We start from the raw sequence: 16,319 nt of genomic DNA, 5'->3' as shown, positions 1-16,319 counted from the left end.
TACCATAAATAATTTATTTATGATCAATATTAGTCATAGGGTTATAGCTACTATAATTATATAGTTGTAACAATTACAAAATTTTATCTTCTATAATTATATATTAATTATAATATTGTAGTTGCTAGAATTAATAACGTAAAAATAAAGTGGGTTTACGTAACTATTCCAATAAAAAGGATTACCCGTGTAAGTTTTGCCCAATCTAAAAATATATATAATTTGATAGTAATATTTTAGAAGAAGTATATGCGTACCTACCACCTAGAAGTAATTAATTCTTCTAATCATATTTGTTGATTGCACGAAACTCTGATATCCTTCTAATCATGTGTTGTATCCTCAAATATGGAAATATGACTCAATCAAATTAAATGAGACATGTAAAACATTTATGTGAACAAAAGTAATTGTACTAGTTTTATCAGTTTAGTTCTAACCTTCCAACTTGTTCTTCATATCTCTTCTTAGGATTAATTGCACGCAATTAATTCCAACCTAACAAAATAATCGAAGCTTATCTCATCAACCAAGCAATTAACTCCGTCCGTCCGATCAAAATCAAAGACGAAGGATCATCGACGCCCTTCGCCCACTTTTTCCCGAACGCTGTCCTTGGCCGACAGCACATTCTTGTTCGCTTTGGAGAAGCCAGCAGCTGAGACCAATCTCTTGGTAAAAAAATTGGACTAGGGGATAGTCCACTCTCAATTACGTCCGGCTCATAATTATGATTTGATCGTAATTAATTATAATTTTTTCATGGGTTCATCGTCTTTATCATATTATAGTTTGGGTCGGAGTGGACAGTCTCCGGGCGTCGGAAGTGGGCAAGTATCCAGGTTGTCAGGCGCTGAGCAGAGGGCGGCATCCTGACGACCTCCGGTCGCCCGCTTCGACCCAAACTATAACGTGATGGGACGGTGAACCCACTAAGGAATCACAACTAATTATGATCATATCGTAATTACGATATGGTCACAATTGAAAGTGGACTATTCCTAATCCATTTTTTTATTTGGACCAGGAGATCTTCTCTCGCCAGCAGCTCTCCCTATAATTCAGGAAACACGTCGCGAAAACCCACTACAAAAGATGACGCATGGAAATTGGGAGTGGTAGAGTCGTGAACACTGATTTGATCGTTTAAACGACTTAGAGCATCTCTAATACAAACTTTGTAAAAGGTTTGTAAAATTTAAAAATCTCATTAAATTTTTTTTTATGATTGTGTAGGTGAGATTTGAGATTTGAAATTCAAGAGTAGTTTTGAGTTTTCAAACCTGTTTTTTCTTTTAAAGGTAGAGTAGGCGTTTGGTTAAATGATGGGAAAGACTATGAGTATAGGTTTCATAGTAAGGTGGAATATGAATGAGAATAGAAATGAAACTCACTTAATTATATGGGTTTTGTTGATTCCCAAAAATCTAGAAATCATTCTCAAACCAACAAACCAAACACTATCTTTTACTATCATTCTATTCCCTCAGTCCTAAACCCATCAACCAAACACCCTAACGTACATGATTATCTTTTTAAAATAATTTAAAAATAAATTATTTGGTGAGCTCAGTTTATAAATAATTAAGTAATAATTAAAATTATATATTTTTTAAAATAAATATATTTGAGATAAGTTAAAAAAAAATATAAATAATTATAATTAAATTAGATTTATAAAATAATTAAATATTAAATAAAATGATAAATTATATTAAATTAAAAATTAATTAATTTATTAATTATAAATAAATTAAATAAAATATTATAATTAATTAAAATATCAAATAAAAATTATATAAAGATATTAAATAAAAAACATTATATGCAGATTTCTTTTAATTATGAAGAAAATAGTAAATTTATATTGAAATTAATATAATATATATACAGTCATGTAACTACACGTGAAAAGAATTAAAAAAAAAATTCACTCAAAATTTTAACGATTGAAAATATTTTAATATTTTTTTTTTTTAATATTGTGACATGTTAGAATCCTTAAAAAAAAAAAAAAAAACTCATTCATATCTTTAACGATCGGAGTTAGTCCTTACCATCCTGCTCCCTGAACTCGAGTCGAGGGGGTAGATCGGTCATTTAAAGTAGGAACGAGCTAAATTCCCGGGGAGTTGACGTGTCGATCGAAGCAACGCCAAAGGCGACACCGTGAGTGGTGATAGCGGCGTGCCGTCTCCGCTTCCTTCTCCACCTCCGTCTCTTTTCTTCGCCGCCGTTTCTCTCTGGTCTCGCGTCTTAAATATCGAGTTTTCTAGCTTGCCTCCTTTCTTTTTCTCTCTTTCTTCTTCCTTGGCCGGCCGGAACCCGGGAGGCTGTAGGATCGCTGGCAATTGCGCCCCTGCTGGATCCATCCGTAGATCTCGCCGGAGGCAACAGCTGAAAAGCTCTCGAATTCGCTCAAAGGGACAAAAGGATCACAATTTTATTCCAGAGGCAGCTGAGCTTGGTATTTCTGCCGCATTGGGAAGGAGGGCAGGTTGGAACCGGAGGCGTCGGTCGTTTGCACTTGGTATGGATGCCGAGGCGATTCTCGTATTATATTGATCGCTGCTTTTGAATTAGTGTCGGAGCTTGCTTTTTGTAGCAGTTTACGGAGGTTTTTAGCGGGCGACAAGGGATCGCTGGACGATCTGGTCTAGAACCGTCTTACTGATTTCGGTTTCACCTCGTTTCTGCGGGTTCTTACATGGAAGTATGATGCTCGACGCGGATCTGCTTGGTATTGGCTCGATTGAGACAAGAGAAGCAAAATTCTCGGCTTGAATTGAGGTTAGATTTCCGAATTCCATCTTTTTTAGCGGTACTTTGATCCTCTTGTCTTTCTTCCTTTGAGATGTTTCTAATGCTTTTCACGTTTGATCTTTGTCCCCTTAGTGGTTGACATTTGTGTTGATGCAACGATCTTGCTTATCTGTCGAAAAATTTCTGTCTTGGTCGGAATTTTTTTTATTTTCAAATGTCGAGCATAGGACCATTGATTTGCTAGAGGCGAAGAAAGGATCCATCGGAGTTGCAATTTACGTTTTTTTTTTTAAAAAAAAAAATCTTATTTTCTAATAGTTCAAAATCGTATATCTGGAGAATTTATGGAGAAGATGTCCCAAACCGAGGCCACGGGAGAAGGAAGGTCGGGCGATGTAAAGGCGTTTAGGGGCCTAAATTTGAATTTCAACTAGCGTATAGTCTGTTAGTTGCTAGCGTCTTTAAACATGGACTACGAGCAGCTAGTTCCGTCGTGCTTGCACTCTGAGACATCTTCCATTTTCCTCATTTTGAGGAGCTTGTACGTTTTCACTGAGTAACTATTTTTACTATTCTTTGCTTCTGTTTAGAAGTTCTGGAACTCTAGAAGTTCTGGAACTCCACATAGATATTTCTGGCCATGATCCTTTACTTTCACTAGTATGCATAATTATTTAGCCTTCTCAAGATGAGGTAGGTATCTAACTTCTGACCCCCTACGTGTCCCTTGGTTAAGACCGCCCCATTTTATCTTGGAAATTCAGGTTTGGCTTTAGTAAAGAAATAATCTCACCAAGGTAAAAGCACATTATATTCCTTGAAGTTGTTTTGTAAAACTATTTTGATAGCTTGTAGTGTCTTCTTTTAGTTCAGTTATTCTTTCTCATCAATCTGAAAAGAAAACAAAGACCTGCTATAGACTAAATGGGATTTCAATATTTTTTCCTTCCAAATATTGCTTGACGTTGATTTTCTAGATGAAGTCAAAGCTTGTGCAATATTCTGGGAGGCAAATCTTTTTGCACCTTAATGGAGCAAGTCTGATTCTGAAGCCTTATTCTTATTTCTGCCGCTAGTGATAAGTAGGGACAATTTCGTTTTTGAACAACATTTTATATTTCTTCTGAATTGCTTTTACCTGTTATTTAGTGCCATGTAGTTATACAGAGTGTTAATATTCCAAACTCTATTAATTAGTTATTATGTTATGTCTCTGTTTCTAACATCACCAGAGCAAGTTGATATCATGACCAGCTTCTGTTATGAGTTTCGACTATGAGCATGGCCAACTTCTAGTTATACACGTCTCTACATTTTATATGAACTTGTAGCATTCAGCTACTCATTTTGATGTCAAGTTTCAAAAATATCTATTAATTAATCATTATGCTGTGCCTATGATAGAATGAGGTAGAGGGATTAAGCCGCTCATGTTTGTTTCTTTTCTGTAGTTCTAGTTACTAGAGACTCCAGAACTCACTGAAAAGGTCTTTCTCCCAGCTGCTGACCATTTGAAAGGATCAATATTTTCTTTCCATTTTGAGCATTCAGCATGAACATTTGGAATGTCTTTGCTGAATTTTCAGATGGTGCACTCAGTATTATCTGCTCAGACACAATTCTTACCTTTTCCTTTCTTTCTGATTGGACAAGAGGATATGAGTTGCGGTTGAATTTCGTTAATCAGATTCTGATTGTATTGTTTAAAATTGTTTCTAAATGGTTCATAAAATTGACTGCATGTTCTATGAATTTTGGCCTTTCATCCATGCCATCTATACTATTTGATTGAATTCCAACTGTTTTTTCCTCGTCAGCAAGGCATCTAATTTCCTCAGAGCAAGTCTATATCATCATCACCCCTTGATGAATTGCATTGGATTGGAGCAGGCTCCATGTTTTCTGAATCTACACATTCCAACATTCTCAATGCCCAGAAGACTGAATCTAGTCAACAGCAAATGAAGGAGCCACAAAGAATGGCCAACATTTCTATTGGTACACAAGTTTCAGACCATGTTTCTGAATTGCAGTCTGATGTGTTGGTCTTATATCCTCTCCTTGGTGAAGAAAGCCTACCGGACCTATGCGGATCACATTATGAGAGTGGACTGTTCTCAAGCTCTTTATCAGATATGTTCAGTAGAAAATGTGTGTTTCTCTCTTATGCTTTACTTTCTGTGACTTTATTTAGATAATGTGCTTGGTAACCTGGGCCATTTTTAGAATGAGTGCTAGTTTGTCTTAGTAATTTTATCAAAAAAAGGGTCCTAGAAAGAAATTGTTTGTCAAATATCAGACTTTCTATTTGAACTTCATCAAGTCACATTATCTTTTTTGCATGATTCATTATAACATTAACATTCTAACAGTGAGGCTATCATCAAGCATTGCTCCCTTGGGTCAGTCCTTTGAGTTGGGTCACTCAAACTTTGAGGAAGATGAACCTCTTGAAACAATGGAGGAAATTGAAGCTCAAACAATTGGAAATCTTCTTCCTGATGACGATGAATTACTTTCTGGCATTACTGATGATATTAGATATCTTGGTCAATATAACAATGGGAATGATGTTGATGATGATATTTTCTACACGGGTGGTGGTATGGAACTAGAATTTGACAACAATATCCGTGGTACCAGAACAACCGAATTTGTCATGGCTGGAGCTTCTGCTGATCAACAGGGAGAACCAAATGGTACATTTTATGGCGAACACCCATATGGTGAACATCCTTCTCGAACCCTTTTTGTTAGAAATATTAACAGCAATGTTCAGGATGGTGAACTGAGGGCTCTGTTTGAGGTGCTTCTTTACTTGAATATTTCTTTGTTTCATATCTCGGTTTTTTTGGTGTGTGTGTGTGGTTCGATAATGTTCCTTGTTTTTGGCTCCTAACTGTTATGTGCTTCCACTTGCTCAGCAATATGGGGACATACGCACACTCTATACTGCTTGCAAACATCGTGGCTTTGTTATGATATCTTACTTTGACATCAGGGCAGCACAAAAAGCAATGCGGGCACTTCAAAATAAGCCGTTGAATCATCGGAAGTTGGATATTCATTTCTCAATTCCAAAGGCAAATATTTGCTGCCTTCCCTGTTATTGCTTTTAATGAAAATAATTTATTATATATTACATGAAAGTACAATAAAAAAGTTCACACATCAAAGTTTTTTTTCACTGAATCTCGCCAATAATTGCGACATATGTCAGGCTATAGGACTACTTATCAAATATGTGCCAAATCTACCTCGATTTTTTTTCCCCACTATTTCTGCCACATTACTGGAAAAGCATATAGTGATGTAGATTTAGATGATAAAGCTAGTTTAGTATTGAGTTTCAATGTTGTTGAACCATGAGCTAGATATTCTTGGTAAATCAGAAATTCAGTTTTCATATCTAAAAGTTTAATATGGAGTTCTTAACCAGGATAAGGTTTTCAGGTGTTTTAGATGTTTTCTGGAATTTTTTCATAGATGCATAAGATGCTGGAAGAGATTAAATAATTCTTTCCTAATTTCATCAAGCTTATGAAATTTTTTCTTCATAATGTTTTATAGCAAAGTAGCAAAAACATTAAGGATTAAAACCTACAAGCATGAGTTATCAGTTATCAAAGAATTCAGCTCATTTGGTCAATTTTGTGCAAGTGATCTCGGGTGTTTTCTCTACTTCCCTCGAGCAAGGGAAACTTCTTGTACTTCTTGCACGCTGCAGAAAATTTTTTTCTTGGATTCTTGCTTGGAGATGTCTCATGTTGGTGTAATCTTGCATATTCTTCTAACAGATGAAATATAATCATATCATTACTGTTGAAGCTTGTTGTTAAATGATATTTTCCTTCTGGAATGCAAAGGGCAGTCAACATTGTTGACTCCATCCCATCAACATCACAGTACTCATTTGCCCTGTTGCTTTTGGAATATATTTTAATTGATTTTTTTGAGGATAGTCAAGGCTTGCTTTATGGTTATTGGGGAGGCTGAAACATGAACAACAAACAACTGTTCAACCATACCTTTCCACTGATTGAATCTTCTATCATGGCAGCAGCTCTAAAATCACAGGGGTTTATCCAAAATAGCAGTGTTAACACTATGCCTTAATTGGTGGATGATAACTTGTATCCTCCTTCATGTCCTACTCCAAATGTTTGTAATATTCATATATCAGAACTGCCATACTCCAAAAAAAGCACCTTGATAATGATGTTATAAAGGTGCTTCCTGACAGTAGATACTATCTCCATAGTTCTGTACAGACTACAAATATTGGACTATTCTAGGGTACCGCAACTGTCTCATTTTCTGTGTTTAGATGCTCAGATTTGCGTCTATATGCTCAAACTTTATTGTCATTCCCTTTTAATATATACCTTTTGACCAGCAAATAGTGTTTTGTTGCCTCATTTGTCTCCTCCAATCTGATGTTGAAACAACTCATAGGGTCTCTCTGAGTTGAAGCTAGAACTGCTGCCATTTTGGCTTTTGGTATTTCCACCTCCTGGCAGAATGGGGAACTTATGACTTTTTTGCTGGGCTCATTGCTAATGCTCTTTCTAATAATGGTGTACTCCTGTTATGTTGCACAAAGTATATGTGCTCATTACTCATATAAATGCCCTAATGACACTTAAATTCTGCCATTTCCTCTCATTTCTAAATGCATATAGATTGATTGAATTTTCACATAACATGAAATCTGTTGTTAGGACAATCCCTCAGAGAAAGACATAAATCAGGGTACACTTGTGGTGTCCAATCTAGATTCCTCTGTGACAAATGATGATCTCCATCAGAAATTCAGTGTTTATGGTCAAATCAAAGAGGTGATATTAGGATCTTGATATTCATTAATTTATGTTTGGTGCTGAAGTTTTCTGTCCTTTCATTAAATTTACATCAATTTAATTTGTAGATATGTGCAATTCCCCATAAACATCACCAAAAGTTCATAGAGTTTTATGATGTCCGTGCTGCTGAAGCTGCTCTTCATGCTCTAAATAGGAGCGACTTTGCTGGAAAAAAAATTAAACTCGAGCCTAGCTGCTCTGGTGTTGCAAAACTGTGGTACTATTACAAATTCAGTTTTCCAACATTTGACATGTTCAAAATCTTACATCTTCATTTAAACCACAATGTTTGGAATGTACCACAGATTGAATGCAAATTAAAAACATTGGTTGTTCATTATAAAAGATCCTACTGTAATATGGGCTGCAGATAATCCAGATATATACGAATTATGTTAGTGATTTGCCATTGAATTGCCTTGTCACAGCTTTCATCTACAATGATTTTACTAAAATAATGTATAGTTTTCAATTTCTTTTAGCTTATTGTTGACTGATACTTCTCTTTATTATCAGTTTGGGGCAGCAGTTGTCTTCAGAGATGGACCATAATATACTAAATGCAAGCTGGCAAGGAACCACTCCTAACAACTCTCTTGCTGGGTGCTTTGGTGTGTGCGTGTGTTTGAACTCTTTTGACGTGTATCCAGTTGTGCCTTAGACATGATGTCAGGCTTTGCTATTGAATTACATAACTGATCCAATTTCTATTTCCTAGGGTCATCCTCTCTTGGATCAGTCACACCCAACAGTCTTGAAAACAGAGTTATCCAGGGTTTAAACTCAGCAGCTAAAGCATCAATTACCCCACCTTTAGAGGCCACACTCTATGAAATGCCTTCTAAAGTTCCACAACATTTATCTCCCTCGGTGGGAATTACCATGGTTGGTAATCACACAAAACAAGCTGCCAATATTGACTTCAATTGTTCCCTTGGCCCAATGAATTTTGGACTTCAAGGAATGCGTGGCCTCCATCCTCACTCCCTTCCTAATTATCATAATGGTATTACTAATTGCATTCCTTACAACTCAAATACTTTGTCAGCCACCGGTATTGGTGTGATCTCTAGGCCTTCAGAAGGAATTGATGCAAGACCTCTTCATAGAGGCAGCTCTGGGACCTATGATGGAATTTTGTTGGATCGTAATAAAGGTAATAAATTAAATATACTCGTGTGGATAAGTTACAAGTTACTGGAATTAATATATAGCCACACATTTCTTGTTGAAGCAGCTTGCAGTCCACTGTTGTCTGCACCTTTTTCAGTTACAATAACTGAATCGATGATGTATTATGACCTTCTCTTCTGTTTTTTGAGTTTATGGTAGTTATTGCTATGTGTTAAACAATAGTTAAAGATCTCTGCCCTTTATTACATGCTTGATGTTACCTAATATAATCCATTATTTACAGCTTTTGGGATTTCCTCTAATGGAAGCTGTCCTCTACATGGGGGTCAGTATATTGCGAATAATACAAATTCATTCCAAAGTAAAATAACTACCACCATGCCATGGTCAAATTCTCCGTCATTTATAAGCAATGTTTCTGCTCATCAACCATCTCATATTCATGGAATGTCTGGAGGACAACCTCAAATGCTAAACACAGTTCCTTTACATCATCATGTTGGTTCAGCACCTGCAGTCAATCCATCTCTTTGGGATAGGAGATTTGCCTATTCTGGGGATTCCATGGAATCTCTTGTTTTGCATTCGGGTTCTCTAGGAAATAAGGGGCTCGCATCAATTCCTCAGTTGGAATCTCTACAACCTGCTTCCCGGAACTTCTTTCCACATTCATGTGGAAACTGCCTTGACCCTTGTATTTCTCATGCACCTATTGGGATTCCTTCAGCGCAGAAAAGGAGTCTGATGTTTCATGGAAGGAGTCCAATGGTCTCAATGTCAGGTTCATTTGATGGCCGTGCTGAGCGTATTAGGAGCCGAACAAGTGATGCAACTGCTAATCAGGGTGATAATAAAAAGCAGTACGAACTTGATATTGAATGTATTAGACGTGGTGAAGACTCCCGCACAACACTTATGATAAAAAATATTCCTAACAAGTATGAATTTTCTGTACCTTTCTTTGCCTTGGCTATCAAAATCAAACTATAGTTGATTGCCTTTTCTCTTTGTTAACCTTCTATGTTTTCTTTTCTTTTCTTTATCTGTACCTTTTTTCCCTTGGCCTTCACAAATGCAAAATATCTAATTGGTTTCCTTTTCCTTTTATTTTTGTTTATATTTAGGTACACATCTAAGATGCTGCTGTCTGCTATTGATGAAAACCATAGAGGAACTTATGACTTCATTTATTTGCCAATTGATTTTAAGGTTATGATTGAGTCTCTCTCTATATCGCTATTGATGTGCATGGCCGTACCAATTATTGGAAATTGATATATATTATTTTTTTCTACTTTTCAGAACAAATGCAATGTTGGTTATGCCTTTATCAACATGATTAATCCACAGCATATTGTTCAATTCTATCAGGTAAGTTCATTGATTTGGGATATTGTTTAACAAGAATGGATACAACATTTCCTATTATTATCCACTAAATTATTAATATTTAATCATATTACGTATTCCATAATTTTGAAGATCTACCTATCAGTTTTTTTTTTAGATTTTTACTTGATTTTACCTTTACGACATATACTAGTTCTTCTGGAAAACTGTTTATATGCCCTTTTATTTCATCCATACTATGAAGTCCTTGTACAATCCATGGATTGAAATACCATTTCGTGCCGCCCGACACAGATGGTTTTTACCGTTCCGTTGAGGAACCAAAACTGGCACCCTATGCGCGGCTGTTTCAAGCGCGCGTTGCAAGCAGCAAGTCACCGGATGCTTCGGGACACCTCCGGTGCTGCCGGAGGCGTCGCAGGTGCCTGAAGCGTCACAAGCGCGGGAGGTGTCGCGACGCGACGTTTTCGTGCCGCCGGAGGGTTGCGAGGCGCTGGAGGTGTCGTGGGCGTGCGTCGCGAGCTACTGTACAAAATTTGTAATTTAAATAATTTAAACATTTCCCACTTAAGTGTGATATTTTGAAGAGATTTTCGTAAACTCTAATTAAATTATCTCAATAAAATATAAAAAATATATTTAAAATTTTAAAAAATTAATAAATTTTATTAAATGATATTCTGAAATTGTTTTTACTATTTTAAATTTTATTTTAAAATTCTAAAAATCCTATTTTTTAAAAAAAATTCTAAAAAAATTTCTAAAAATGATAATAAATTAAATTTATATTCTGATATATTTTAGTGTTTTAATATTTAATTGATATTTTAATATTTTTTAATTATTTTAGATATATATTATTTAAATTAATAATTAATTAAATGAATAAATAATTAATTTATATAATTATTATATATAAAATAGTATCTTTGTATTAATATATATAATTATTATATATAAAATAACATTTTGTATTAATTTATATAATTATGATCATTTAATTTGGACATTGGAGAATTATAAATGTTACTAAGTAAAATGTTACAAGAACCAATGTTTCTATCTAATTCACGCTACTCCTTTTAGTATTAACATATTATGATGTATTAATTTTAATTTGAAATATTGATAGATCAAATTTTTTTACAGAAAACTATATTTAATTATTTTTTCTAACAATATTAAGTTGTTTAATAATTGAGAACTTATATAAATTCAATATAAACTTATTTTTAAATTATACACAATAAATATATTTATCTAATAATTACTATATATAAATAAAAAAATACCGAAACCATATTGGCACGGCACGATACGATACCGAAACCGTATCGTTCCGGTCTGGGATTGAAACTTCCGCACGGGTCGAAATTTTAAACCTTGGTACAATCATTCTAGTTTTGCCAGATTATCACTCATGTTCAACATTTGCACTTGAGAGCTGCTAAAATGTTCAATCTTCTGCAGTCATTTAATGGTAAAAAGTGGGAGAAATTTAATAGTGAAAAGGTGGCATCACTTGCGTATGCTAGAATCCAAGGGAAATCTGCTCTTATTGCTCACTTTCAGAACTCAAGTCTCATGAATGAAGATAAGCGCTGCCGTCCTATACTTTTTCACACGGATGGTCCAAATGCTGGAGATCAGGTAAGGCATTTTGTGCAAATATTCAATGCTCAGATTTATTTCTTGTGTTTGTCTGGTGGTTTATTGTGTAACTAATATAGTGGTGAGTTTAAGCTGATGAAAAATTGCATTATTTTGTTGTTTCCTCCACTATTTTGTTCTCTTTTCTTTAGGAGGATTATTATAGTTTGACTTACGCGATGGTATTATAGATGCTCAATCCTCACACATCTTATATATGTGGCTCGACTTATCTGGTGACATCAGACATGCTTAACCCTCCCACATCTTGTATATGGGGTAGAATCACTTTTGGGAGACAACAAAAATTTTGATTAGGAGATTATCAGCCATAGCCATGCGAGGACAACATATATTTAGATTTTAATTGCATTGTCACAAATCAAAGGGCAACCTGGTGTATGAAACTTCTGCCATATAGGTCCCGGGAAAACTCTATTGCACGCAACCTTACGTGGTAATTGTCAAAATAAAGTGAGTCTTGTTTAAGAAATACAGGAGCAAATAAGCCTAAAAATGAGCTTAAGCAGAGTGTATTTCACGACATTGATGTCGTATACATGTCATAGTTGTTAAATGAGACCTTCAGCAGATTTAAGCAAAAGATCAATCTGATGAACTTTTTGACCAATTAGGATACAGATGGGATTGTCACAGTGAATGATCTAATGCCAATGCATCGGAAGGGTGACCTCTAATACTCCAATTCTTCATCTACCTAATCCATATTTGTGTAAGATACCTAATAGTCAGACACCAATATTCTAAGATTGGACAAGACCACTCTTCATGTTAGATTGAGTTAAATGCCTATCAAACATCGTCAACGCTTTGCAAGGTGAAGAGGAGGTCACTGAGATTGGATTTGGTCTTGGTTTTAGGTTCAACCCATCCACTTATCCACTAATAGATATAGCGCCTCTAATCAAAACACATAGCTGGTGAACAGATACCTTACAACTCACTACTATTATAACATAGTGTTGCAACAATGGCTGAAGAGTTGAGTCCGGATGACACTTGCATCCTTGAAACATAAACCCCACTACAAAAACCTTTATTGTTAACAGTTGTAGCAAACACCACAAGCAATTTGATGAACATAAGACACAAGTCCATAGGTAATAATGCCACACTGACCAACCACTTGAACTGTCACTAAAGGCTCAAACACTATAAATCCCTAGATGTACTAGTAACACATCACAAGATTAAAATATCATTTATATCAACTAGCACTTTATAAAATGAACACCCAAAGGTTATACGACCTGGCATGGTAAAAGTCATTCCAGCATATGATGTTTTATACATGGTTGCAACGTTTGGCAAATCCAACATTCTACAAGGACAAACTCAGGTAATCAACTTATCTCTCAAGTATTCCAACACATAAGCAAGCATAGGAAACCACAAATTTATAATTATCTAACAACCATAATCACATTTAAATTATCTACCGAGGCATTAACTCTAGTGCTTGAGACTTTCAATACAAAATTGGCAAAAGCACAAATCAAAATGAACCACTTTGATACCAAAAATTTGTCATGCTTTGAGTGAGCTCTTCTCGGTCACACAATTTCATTGGTGTCCCCATGTCAGCTATTGGACCATGTCACGGAGATACTAGATAACACTTGTAGCATGCTCTCACACATCATCGATAAGCAGAGATAATTAATAATGTAATATCGCATTATAAATCATGAGATCAAGTTCAAAAACTAAAAGTTGCAATAAGTTTGGTTCTCATAACTTCAAAGTGCAAGAAAATAAAATGTGCAGGAAACTGAAAATGTTGCGCAAAATCTTAATCCTAGTAATAGTGATTGTCTAGGAGCACCAGTAGCAGCAGTATGCATAAAAACTCATCTGATGCTAACCTTGGGAATGAGTACAATGCAAAAATTATGACTCAACACTGACAAAAGAACCTGCCATGAGTCAAAAAAGAATAATAACAAATAATGCAGCAGACAAAATGCTATAATTTGAAATATAGTGAGAACCTCAATCACAATCATCAAACAAGAGACAGTCCTTTATCTGACCCAAGATGGTTGGCTCAAAATATCTTGATTGACCATCGTGGTGATATTGACTGCCAAGTCTAGAAAACTCTCTAGGTCCTTGGGGTTCATATTGACATAAAGCCAACACTGTAAGGTTGACTTTTCAGTTAAGCATTGACAATACCTAACTGTCACGAGTTTAGAATCATTATGAGGTGTTATGTTATACTCAGTTAGCCTCATTGGACTTAGCTGTTACATATATAACCTTAGAGTTGTAAAGCCCTACAAGTGGTTCTTTTAGCTGGCTGTCATTGCATTTATCATAAGAATATTACCATGCTCTTAGATTATATTCTGTCTCTTCAATACATATTGTTATATTTTGTACAAGTTAATTCGTCATCAATAACAATATCTTAATAAATGAAAAACATGCTCCAAAAAATTAGATACTCTAAGCATGAAATTTATAAACATGTTTTGATGAATACCCTAAGTATGATACAAAGGTATGATATACATGCATGCATAAGAGTTTCAAGGTAATCAAGAAATAAAACGAGTAAATAACCAAAAAAGTTAAGGAAGGGGATTTCATATAGTTAGAATTTTCAAGAAAAGATAGCCTACACATATCATACATAGTAGAATTAGGTTGACATAGAACCTAAAGACGATCAGATTAACCTAAGGAAAATCCTAATCATGTTGATTACCTCACAACTCTGAACCTAACACATGATCCAACAACTCTTATCATCAAATCATCTACCTTGATGATTAAGGTTTGATGGTACAAACTTTATCCAAAAGTGTGTCCTAATGGTTGCACCATAAACCATTCATACTCCACCTGAACCAAGGCCTTTATTATTATATTAAGGTCAATCTTAATGTCACAATTACATAGTGGACTGTTACAACTTTGTACCAAAGGCAAGTCGGATACAAAGTGCTCACAAACTCAAGCCTCAAGACTTAGTGTATTTGTTTATTGTTCATTTGTGAATCTGGAAAAACACGTGAACAGAGAACATAATCATTATAATTCCCAGTTATCTTGCTTTAATTGTCATTTATCTCTACTCTCGAAGTACTATGGTTCATGCTTATGTATAGAAGTTTCAATTTCATGACAGATGAGAGTATTGTAATGTGCAAAGCCTTCATTATAAACTAATAGCACACATATAATTATTACTCGATATGCTTTGGTTTTACTTGCAAATGTTTAATATGGCATGATTTACCTTTCATAGCATCCTTTTGACTGTGCATCTTCAAGAGTGCACCATGCACCATTTTGCACACCTGCATTGGTGTATCAGTAGCTCCTTAATAATTGTATGTTTTGTTTTGTGATTGTAGGAGCCCTTCCCTGTCGGCACTAATATCAGGTCAAGGTTAGGCAGATGGAGGGCTAATAACAGTAGTGAAGAGAACCATCAGGGTATGCTCATTTCAGCAACTGAAGCCTCGTGTGATCGAGTGGGTTCCCATCCTGGTTCTACTAAGGACTCTGAATGATCCAACCCACTTTAGAGTGCCACTGATTTTCAAGCAAACATGACTCTCTAGACGTTGATGACTTTCAATTTTCCTGGAGTACTAAGTTGAAATCTCATTGAGAAAGGAGCAGGGAAGGCCTTAAGATTTTGGATTGCCGTAAGAGGAGAAACATTGTGCAGGAACTTCAAAGGAGCGCACAGATAGGACCACTCTTGCGGTTTCGGAAGGTCTTCACTGCATTTTCTCTCCTTTCTTTTTCCTCATTTTTTTTCCTTCACTTTTTATGTTTTTCCGCTTGTGAGTGCAGTACCTGTTCAAATGTAAGGTTGCATTTCTTTTTGGTGATGCATTACGTGAGCGTTGGGAAGCTACTTCAAGTCTGTTATAATGTGATGCATGTCTATGTCACATGAATTTTGAATGTCTGACGGCGTTAATGTATTAATTAATCTATTGTGATTTTTTGTTAATCAGTTTCTGGATTCAATCCAGTTTGGTTGGATCAGTAGAGGGACAAGTGGTTAAATCAATTGTGCACTGAAAACGCGTTCCTTATTTTTGGAATCATCGAAATGACTATTTTAATTTTTTATTAAAAGGGTATATATATATATATATATATATATATATATATATATATATATATGCGATGATGATGAGGGGGCCTGTCACGGTGAAGGTTAATAGATGTCAAAGTCAAGACGGTCAACGGACGGATGGTCTTGGCCGATCGGGCGGGACGTACTCCGACCGTGGGTTAAGTACCGACCCACCGTCTTCGACACGGAGTAATCAAACCGACGCACAAGGGACGCGTAGTGGACAACACGAATCGAGGACTTTCAGCCGAGTGACTCTCCCGCTCGACGCGACAGTGGGCTTCTGGCCGATCGGCCATCCCGCTCGGTCCAGCAATGGACGACACTTGGATAGGGGACTTTCAGCCGAACGGCTATCCCGCTCGGTGTGGCAGCAGACGCAAGGATATCAGAGTTCTGGCCGAACGACCATTCAGCTCGACCAAACAACAGAC

The 16,319-nt window shown here is 35.8% G+C and overlaps 1 protein-coding gene across 5 annotated transcripts; it reads left to right on the top strand.

Moving 5' to 3' along the window:
- The first annotated feature begins 2,125 nt into the window (after positions 1-2,125).
- On the top strand, positions 2,126-15,756 carry LOC122023783 (protein MEI2-like 4). 5 transcript variants are annotated; one of them, XR_006123234.1, is made up of 15 exons: positions 2,126-2,530; positions 2,609-2,790; positions 4,581-4,914; positions 5,136-5,569; positions 5,688-5,846; positions 7,485-7,601; positions 7,691-7,842; positions 8,142-8,236; positions 8,344-8,781; positions 9,043-9,697; positions 9,884-9,968; positions 10,062-10,130; positions 11,580-11,759; positions 15,146-15,513; positions 15,594-15,756. XR_006123234.1 is itself a non-coding variant. In XM_042582108.1 (14 exons), exons 3-14 carry the CDS (start codon positions 4,659-4,661, stop codon positions 15,302-15,304), a joined length of 2,799 nt encoding a protein of 932 aa, XP_042438042.1. In that variant the 5' UTR covers positions 2,126-2,530; positions 2,609-2,790; positions 4,654-4,658; the 3' UTR covers positions 15,305-15,756. The 5 variants fall into 5 exon arrangements, 4 of the variants coding, with proteins under 4 accessions (XP_042438042.1, XP_042438041.1, XP_042438039.1 ...); XM_042582108.1 differs by having other exon boundaries at positions 4,654-4,914; positions 15,146-15,756; XM_042582107.1 differs by having other exon boundaries at positions 4,585-4,914; positions 15,146-15,756.
- The last annotated feature ends 563 nt before the right edge of the window (positions 15,757-16,319 follow it).

Source organism: Zingiber officinale, chromosome 9B, assembly GCF_018446385.1.
Source record: "Zingiber officinale cultivar Zhangliang chromosome 9B, Zo_v1.1, whole genome shotgun sequence".
Taxonomy (NCBI): domain Eukaryota; kingdom Viridiplantae; phylum Streptophyta; class Magnoliopsida; order Zingiberales; family Zingiberaceae; genus Zingiber; species Zingiber officinale.
This window is presented reverse-complemented; position numbering and strand designations above follow the sequence as displayed.

Bases quoted from the DNA above. Each gene is read 5' to 3' on its own strand.
- LOC122023783 (XM_042582108.1), top strand. From the start codon at position 4,659: ATGTTTTCTGAATCTACACATTCCAACATTCTCAATGCCCAGAAGACT. The intron at 7,602-7,690 runs GTGATATTAGGA...TTTAATTTGTAG, and splicing joins TTTATGGTCAAATCAAAGAG to ATATGTGCAATTCCCCATAA. The intron at 10,131-11,579 runs GTAAGTTCATTG...AATCTTCTGCAG, and splicing joins ATATTGTTCAATTCTATCAG to TCATTTAATGGTAAAAAGTG.